Below are 9,409 nucleotides of genomic sequence, written 5' to 3' on the forward strand. Positions count from 1 at the left end.
GAATTTATTATTATGTGTTTCTTTGCATCTTTACAATGTGTACTAAATCTGATTATATGAAACCCTTCATACGCTTCCTTTTCCAAGGCATTTTTGAATGGCTCTTTAGTGAGTATGGAACCTTAAAGTAGACTATAATGGGAATCCACATGAAATTTACTCACACATTTATGCTTAAACCATCATAGCCATGAAGCTGCATTAATGGATGCTTTAGTAGAATGTGAGTGCTCTTTTGAGACTCGTGAAAGAGAGAAGAGAAAATCAGGAGACTGGCAGCAGATGGTCTGGCTCCTGGAATATTTTAGTTCTTTTGTACTTCTTTTCAGAGCCTGTCAATTCAGAATGATTTGATTCCATGAAGTTTTCCTTCTAGCTGGAGCCTGTCTGCAAACATATTGGACTTTACTCTCGGGAGTTTGCAAAAAGTGCAGACTCTGCAGTATTGGGAGCTGTGTATATGCCAGAAGTATATGAAATTGTGATTTTGATTTGACCTGTTAGTTTTTTTCATGAGAAGGTCTTCGTGGACAGCTGACAAGACCCCCATGAAGCTTGAGTGATTTTATCTGTTGGGGAATCAGATATGCTGCAACTAGAAAAGTATGATACTTCGCATTTGTTTTTTAGTTAAAGCAGTTACATTTAGGTATTTTAAATTCTCTTAGTTCAAAACATTGTGGAATATTTACTTAATGTCTGCCCTCCTCATTAATATTTCTTATATAACCCCCTTGGTATGTATAGTTATAAAATTCAGCAAGACATATGAGCCCTCACTTTAAAAGCTCAAGAATATTAATTGCTTTATTCGTTCTTTACTGACAAGTTTCATTGATCTTCTGAAAAATATTCAATTTATAGCATTCTTTAGTAGTAGATATGGACCCCTGATGCATAATAGAGTTTATGTGTTATGGAGAGCCTTGAATTCTGTGCACCTGACACCTTGCTGTTCTCAAGCATTAAATGTATAAATGCAGGCTATATTGCATCTTCATGACAACGAACACTCTTGCTTGCCCTGTTATTGACAGCTTTGACACAAACACTGCTGACCAGGTGTGAAGAGTGTGCTACCTATTTCTTGACAGCAAAATTACAGTGTTCTTGAAACATCCCTTTCTCTTGTGAAGAACTGAGGTTATTAGTACAACCTGATCTCATAGCTTTTGAGAAGTCTTTATTTTTCAAACTGTAGGAAAAATGCACCTTCTGTGGTGTGAAACACTAGAGTTGTCTTTTGAAGCAGTTTTATTTAAGAAAAAAACAGAGAGGTATTTCTCATTAAGATGCAGATAACAGCTGACTGCAGCTAGGATTGTACTCATACAGTTGGGGAAGAACATACACACAAATACTCATTTTAATGAGAGAGAAAGTGGAGGTGGAAGCAGATGACCTAGATGATTTTATGAATAAAAGATATAATCTGATGCAATCATTTCATTAATACACACATGGCACCAAATGAAAACAGAGCTTAACAGATGGCTATGAGAGGTCTTAAAAAGACATTTTCAGTTTAGTAGCTAATGATTTACATTTCATGGACTACACCAAATCCTATCAGAAAGGAAGCACTTATCATATCAGTCTTTCAAAGAAAGTTCTGCTGCTTTATGAAAGTAATGCTGAAAAATCTCTTTTGAGACACTAACTAGAAAATGCAGTCACAAAGCAGATATGGGGCAACATGTTTCACAAAAAACTTTTAAAAGAAAACCCCATTGTTGCCTTTATCTTACAGTCTTTAATTAGAAACTCTTTCTTTGCTCCCAGTTTGCTACAATTGGCAGAAACAGTGTTTTGCAATATAATAATGAAATACAGTCATTTGTCATGCAGTTTTGGAATCTAAATATGACATTTATTTCTTTGCTGCAATTACGGATCCACTGTGAACAACTGAGAAAAAATGTCATCGAGGAAGGTTGTTGGTATAGTACTAAAAATATATAGCTTGATTTTAAGGTAATTTATTTGGAATAACTATAGGATGAATATATAACTTGGAAAGGAGGTCGTACTTGGGGAAGGCTTGTGTAAAATCTATACTCTGTTTTTACATTAGGAAACCTCAGTATAGAAAACAATGAGGCAGGGAAATACTGTTGTTGAGGATACTGTCTGACAGCAGGCATGGCACTAGCTGTGTGTCTTCTTCATCCTGCCCCAGTCATACCGTCCACCTGCAGGGGGTCTGATGGGCAAGCCAAATGTGTCAGCTCTGCTCCTGGTGTGATCCGCTCCGTACCTGAGGAATCTGCAACCTGGTCTCTGGACCCTTTACAAAACCAGATCAGGGCAAAAGGGTTGGATTTCTTAGAGAGAATCTGGCCTACAGCTTCTTAGAGACAGATTAACCTTGGTTTGGCATCAAACTGAGGACACATACAGTCTCATTGTTCAAACCTAATCCAAGATCAACTCAGTCTGTATTATTTTATCACAAATGATCATTGCATCTTTGAACATGTGCAGACTTTGAAGTTTCCTTTTTGCAAAGCTTGTTTGAGCTCCTATTAGGAACAGCAGACTTTATATTGAATTCTGTCTGTAGAGGAATACTCATTCCCTTCATACGCAAAGTAAAACAAACAAAAATAAACCCTCCCACCCAAGGAGCTGATTTTGTTTCCTTTGTATGTAACTAACAAAAAAAAAATTGAACTGGACAGGTTTGGCCCTGCTGCAATCTGGTATTTCTGCTTCATTAGGAAATGGTTCCTTGTAAGCTGGGAGACATAAAGCTTTGATAATCCTGAATGTTTGTGAATGAAATATTGGCATGGTTTTCTAATGTGAATTCCATACACTGCAATATACATCCACAGCATGCTTGGCAGCTTGCTGCTCTGCAAATCCCAGCTTTACCATAGGCTGAAGCATTCAAGGGAATGGTGTAAAACCTAAGATGAACCTTTAGAAGCTGAAAATCTTCTTATGTCTACAACTCTCTCTTACAATCATGACTATACATAGTCTGAGCACTTCGTGATTTAGAAAATTTGTCAGATAAATCCATGGGTTGCTGTTACACGTGTAATGGGTGACGAAAATTCAAATAATTACATTCTTCATACACTTTTCACTGTTGCACTAAACAGTCAGAGAACATCACATTGATTCTTATTACTTCTATTTTGACAATAACTCAGGGCTCAAATTAAGGATAACAATTCATAGTTCTAGAAATTGTATATGTATGTTTGAGATACATCAAACTCCTTTGAGTTTTCTAGTAATTTAAAACAAATGTTAGCATCATGAAAGAGGCTCTCATTGCTGAAATTATTTTTTTCCCAAACTCACTAAGGTCTGAAGCTCAGTTAACTTCTTCAACATTAAGGCTAAGTACCCTACTTGTGAATGTGGTTGCGGGGAGGTGTATAAAATTACAGTTAAAAAAGGAGATGTCAGCTATTTCAGAATGAGGTGCAACTCCTGTAAGAGCAATTTCATAACAGTGCATACATGTTGGCAGCATTCATTTATGGTATTTCCTGTCCATGTCTCCACAGTTGGGCTGTCAGTAACAAGTAGAAATCATCACAGAGAGCAAACACTGTCTAGCTGTTCATTAATAAGTCAGTGTTTTATATGATCAGAATTTATTTTCCTTTCATTTACTGGTCCTAAGAGCTCAGATAAGTGGGTTTTCTATCCCAGTGCTAGAGAACAGCTTTCCTTTGTGGAAATTCTTATTTTGTTTATGGACCAAAATCTCTTCTCCTCTTTTCAGTAATTTAAATCATGGGCTTTCTCTCTCTGTTTGGTTTGCTAAATAGGATTATCATCATTATCTTCTTAGTGTATCCCCTGCCCTCTCTTCTTCTACACACGCATTACTGCTTCCTTTATTGCTTTGATTTCTCCCATTTTCAGATCTGTCCCCAAACAGATACTTTGGGGTTCATATGAGACACTGAACTGCCAGGGTAGGTGGATAGATACTACAGTCCTCTTAAAAGAAACTACCTCTTTTTTGTAGTTACAGTGTTGCTGCATCAGCAAGTTTTACAAACTGCATGCAAAAAAACCCACAAAAAAACAGGAATTGTGAGAACCAGTTTTCCAGAATAATGCAGTCAGATTTCAAGGAAAAAAAAAGTGATTATTCAGTTGTCCCAGTACTTCCTAACAGTGTGGGAAGGAAATAATTCAGATTATTGAATGCTTCTTCACAAACTCATGATTAAGAGACAGGAAAAATCTGCAGATTTCTCTGCAGAGGTATTAATTGATCTTATCTTATTTGATACTTCAATAACTCGAAGACTTGGGGATCCAATCAGTCAACTGGCCCAATATCATGTGAATCAGAGACCATCTGCACACTCCAAATGAAAAGACAACAAACCTTAGGGTGTCTAAAACACACAGATGTCCTCTGCACAGATGAAGCATGGACCTATCTATTCAGAAAACACTTAACATCATTAATACAACATAAATTGGTTCATGAGAGCTACTAAGAAAACAAAGGACTACACTGTTTACAATGGCCTCAGCAGTCCTGCTTTTGAAAGAGACTGATTTTACTGAGTTTGGCAGTAGGAGCGTTATGATCAGACTGACTAGAATTTTTCTTATGTTGCTTTTTAATGAGATTAGTTGAGCAAAAAGAACAGCAAGTATGAAGCTTTATTTAATTTTTTATGGAAATATACAGAATATATTTTATGTTTCTCCACCAGAGAACAGTCAAGTCCAGTTGGTGCCAGTGTTTTGTGTGGAATTGTTTGGTGGTGGCTCAGGTACAGTCTCTAAGGGTATCTGTAAAATAAAAAAAAATATTTTAAACACATTATAGTAGTTTATGGGAATAAATATGTGGGCTGATTATAATGCAGGAATTTATTAAAGATATTTTATTCTCATGCTGTTTAGAGACACTTTGTGTGAATGTCTGCTGTTTTTCATAGCATAAATCCAGTCTCAGTCTCAGAATTCTCTGCGAATTCCCTATAAATACGTTTAATTTCTCCTTAGTGTTTCTTATATCTGGAATCAGGCGAGAAGGAAGATGCAGTTTTAAATGCAGTATCTTCCAAGGGTAAGCAGTTCTAACAGGTAAGGTCATTGCTGTATGACACCTCTCTTTTGTGAGCGGCAGAAAACACAGCCGACAGGGAGGGAAGCAGAGCCTCGCAATCCCCGGGAATCCCGCCGGCAGCCAGGCGTTCGTGGCTGCAGGGGCCACGGTGTCAAAGTCACGCCGTAGAGCAGCTATTCAAACCAGCAGCCGAGGGGCAGCGCCCGTTCTCTGGCGGGGCGGTTCTCCCGGGGCGGGCCGGAACGGGCCGGTCCCGCCGGCGAAGCGCCGGGCTGTGCCGGAGGGCGGGGGCTAACTGAGGCAGCGGGTGCCCGGCCGGGGTGCGCCGGTGAGGAGGCGCTCGGTTGCACAACTAACCTCGTGCCGGCTGGGGCAGCTCTTCCTCCGCCCCCCGCCTCTTCCTCCTTCTCCTCATTTATTTATTTCATTTATTTATTTCATTTATTTATTTATATTCACCGGAATAATAAAAATGAGAAAATCCGAGCCCTGCTTTTGGCTGCTCTCCACCAACCTGTCAGTGACGCAAGCGGAGACTACTTAAAGGCAGATTAGAGGCAGCAAGACATTAAAAGCCAACCTTCCTCCCTCCACGCCGCGGGTCTGCCGCATCGCGCCGCGCCACGAGCTGAGCGGACCGGGCTGGTGGCGGCCGCCGCGGGGCCCCGAGCCGAGCCGAGTCCAGCCGAACCTAGCCCTGCCGAGCTGAGCTCTGAGTCCTCCGACAGGGCTGCCACCTCCAGCCGCCTTCCCCTCACTGGACTGCGGGCGTTAGAGAGGGGTTGCTCTTTCGTTTGGTTTTCCTCCCTCTAAAAAAAAAAAGGGGGGGGGGGGGGCGGAGATAGGAAAAGGAAGGACGAAGTGAAAATCCCCTCCGCTTGCCAAAGTCTTTGTCTCCGGATGAACAGCGATGGGGGAATGGACTATTCTAGAGAGGCTACTGGAAGCTGCCGTGCAGCAGCATTCTACTATGATAGGGAGGTAAGGACTTCGGGGGAGCTGCGGGGGGTACGGGGGTATCCCCTTCTGTCCGAGCGGGCGGGCGGGAGGGTCGGCGGCACACGCCGGGTCTCGGCCGCGTGGGGCACACTCCCCGCGGGGCCCGTGCAGTGGGTGCTTTGAGTTCGTTTGTGTGATGCGCGGGGACACTGCAAACGCCGCCGTCCTTGTCCCCGATCAGCCGTGGGGTAGCGGGCGGCCATCGGGGACACCGCCATCAGGGTCCCGCGGCCGGAGCAACCCCGTGCCGCTCCCTCCCGTGCTTTCGTGGACCCTAACGGTCCGTGTGATTGCTTTTCCTCCAAAGGGAGGTCGGGGCGGGGGGCAGCGCTGACGGCCGCCTGAGATTTTTGACTGCGGCGGATTCGCACGGCCGCACACGGTCGCGCCGAGGCGATGCCGCGCAGGCTGCGCATCTCCTGCGCGGGAGGGGGCTGCCGCCGCGGGCCGCCGGTGCCGGACCGCCGCTGACGGGAGCCGGGCCGGGGAAGCCGCAGCCCGGGGCCCTGGTCAGCACTGGACAGCTCCCGGCGGCGCGGCGGCGGCGCGCACTGACGGGCTTCTCTGTTCCAGGATTCTGCTGACCGTGGTGGTGATCTTCAGGATACTCATTGTGGCCATTGTAGGGGAGACGGTGTACGATGACGAGCAAACTATGTTTGTCTGTAACACGCTGCAGCCAGGCTGCAACCAGGCTTGTTACGACCAGGCATTCCCCATTTCTCATATAAGGTACTGGGTGTTCCAGATCATCATGGTGTGCACTCCCAGTCTCTGCTTCATAACGTACTCTGTTCACCAGTCTGCTAAGCAGAGGGAACGGAGGTACTCCACTGTCTTCCTCACCTTGGAGAGGGACCAGGATTCAATGAAGCGTGAGGACAGTAAGAAAATCAAGAACACGATTGTCAATGGGGTGCTGCAGAACACTGAGAACTCCACCAAAGAGGCAGAACCAGACTGCTTAGAAGTGAAGGAAATCCCCAATCCTGCTATCAGAACTACAAAATCAAAGATGAGGAGGCAAGAAGGCATTTCTCGATTTTATATCATCCAAGTGGTCTTTCGAAATGCCCTAGAGATTGGATTCTTAGTGGGACAGTATTTTCTGTATGGATTCAATGTCCCTTCCATGTACGAATGTGACAGATATCCTTGCATTAAAGAAGTAGAGTGCTATGTCTCTAGACCCACTGAGAAGACTGTGTTCTTGGTATTCATGTTTGCTGTCAGTGGGATTTGTGTGGTGCTCAATTTGGCAGAACTGAACCACTTGGGCTGGAGAAAGATCAAAATGGCAGTGAGAGGAGTACAGGCAAAAAGGAAATCCATATATGAAATCAGAAATAAGGACCTGCCAAGAATGAGCATGCCTAACTTTGGCAGGACTCAGTCAAGTGACTCAGCTTATGTGTGAGTCTGTGACAGAACTGAAACACTGTGCCAGGTGGAACAGACCCAGAGACCATTAGAGAAAGGTACATTGCTTAGGCAAGCATTTTAACAAACCACCAAGAAAGCCATTAAGGTATTGGATCCGCAGTTACCGAACTAGCTGCAAAATGCAGTGCTATGTAAAAGACTGAAAAACCAGCTATAAAACTATGCTTGATCTAGCCTTACAGCACAGCTACTATTATTCCTACTTTTCTTTATAATGATTGGGTGTTATCTGTTGGTGGAGCAGCTTTTTGGTCATCATTAGGATAAGTTTACAGTTTGGACTGTCTAATTGTTGTAAATGTGTAGAATGTTCATATTAAAATCTGCAAGGATACTCTATATGGGGTGGGGAAAACAGTTGCAATGTGCAGGTGTAAGCATGTTTTAAAAGAAGGGTAATTGCACTGTAAGCAACCTGACCACAGTTCAATCAGGATATATGCGTTCACCTATCTCACAGATGTCTTATGTTATTTTGCTTGTCCAAATCATAGAGTTCATTCCTGGTGTGTATTACTAGGTATTTTCTATCATAGCTTGTGCATCAATTAGTTATGCTAAACAATAAATGCTGAATATAATTTTACCATTTTTTTATTTACCTATCCTCACACATGCACCAGAGACCTTAATCATCTTACATTAGTTGTGATCTGCAAAATATATCAGTACATTACAGTTCATTCCCTAATATGTGCATGGATAAGGTGGAGCTGGTTCATGCCAGCCAAGCTATGTATTTACCTATAATTACCTATGATGACACACACACCAAAGGAACAGAGTTAATTGCTTTTAACTGTGAATATATCATCTTCTCTCTGCTCTTATTTATATAAGTGCCATACTTGAAACATCTAACTCTGTACTTAGTCAAAAGGTCGTCTTGGGATACCAGCTGGAATAAAGTGATTTTATACTCTCCTTTGTTTATTTTATGCTGTTTAGTCATTGCAATGGTGTAAAAAGCAGCTAAAATCTTTATTGATGAATAAAGTACTTGCCTTTTTTTTTTCTTTTCTTTTTTTTTTTTTTTGTAAGCCAGAAAGATTTATTCTTCTTTATTATTGTATACAGTTGTAGAAATGTACAGGGTCAAAATAATTGACTTACGACAATTATTCTTCAGGGTTTAAAGTGTCTTGTTGATATTCTAAACTCTAAGTGACAAAACCTGGGAAATCAGGACTATTTGTTATGCCTGTTTTCCTCCTTAAGCAAGCTTTCTCTGTCTTTAAAGCCTGATCCAAAGCCCACTGACACCAACAGCCTTCTTTCTGCTGACATATAGGGCAACACAGTTGTCCACCAAGGTCACTCTGGGAATAGTCAGAGTACATTAACCTATAAATGAAACAAATGCAGCTTTTAATCAGGGAATCCAAATAGTAACCTCAGTTTTTCTGCATTACAGCTGGTTCAAGAAATACACTCTTTATGTTCCGTCAACTTACTGGTAAGCCACTGGTGCAGTCACAAATAAATCTCTGTTAACAGCAACCATTTTAACATGGGAGGCTAAGTTTTTCCTAAGGACCTTATGCAATTCCCACTGATTTCAACAGAAAATTTCCCATTGTCAACAGTAGGAGTTGGATCAGGACTGAAAATATATAGAAGTGCATTCCTAACCACATAGTGTCTGCCCTTTAAAGAAAAGGGCCAAAATGGTGCTGGAAAATTCAAGGATGCTTTATAACATAAGAAAGAGACAGGCTCAGAGTCACAGACGGCCTTTAGATTGTATTTTATTTAAAGCCTAAAAATGAATTTTATTGCATTTTGGCTTGGAGATAATGCATATAAACCTTTTCTTTTTGGCTTACAGTGAATACTTTAATGTTTCATTCTTGTGGTTTGCCAGCATTGCCACTTAAAAAAAAAATCGATTAATTCTTAGATAGTATA

The 9,409-nt window shown here is 41.9% G+C and overlaps 1 protein-coding gene across 1 annotated transcript; it reads left to right on the forward strand.

Annotated features, from left to right (window-relative positions):
* The first annotated feature begins 5,737 nt into the window (after positions 1 to 5,737).
* GJD2 (gap junction protein delta 2) lies at positions 5,738 to 8,423 on the forward strand. The gene is made up of 2 exons (XM_065839327.2): positions 5,738 to 6,040; positions 6,632 to 8,423. The coding sequence occupies exons 1-2, from the start codon at positions 5,970 to 5,972 to the stop codon at positions 7,473 to 7,475; spliced, it is 915 nt and encodes a 304-aa protein (XP_065695399.1). The 5' UTR covers positions 5,738 to 5,969; the 3' UTR covers positions 7,476 to 8,423.
* The last annotated feature ends 986 nt before the right edge of the window (positions 8,424 to 9,409 follow it).

The sequence above is a fragment of the Patagioenas fasciata genome, chromosome 5 (assembly GCF_037038585.1).
Source record: "Patagioenas fasciata isolate bPatFas1 chromosome 5, bPatFas1.hap1, whole genome shotgun sequence".
NCBI classification, from domain to species: Eukaryota; Metazoa; Chordata; class Aves; order Columbiformes; family Columbidae; genus Patagioenas; species Patagioenas fasciata.

Coding starts and splice junctions, on each gene's coding strand:
- GJD2 (XM_065839327.2), top strand. CDS start 5,970: ATGGGGGAATGGACTATTCTAGAGAGGCTACTGGAAGCTGCCGTGCAG. Junction 6,041..6,631: donor CATTCTACTATGATAGGGAG/GTAAGGACTTCG, acceptor TCTCTGTTCCAG/GATTCTGCTGACCGTGGTGG.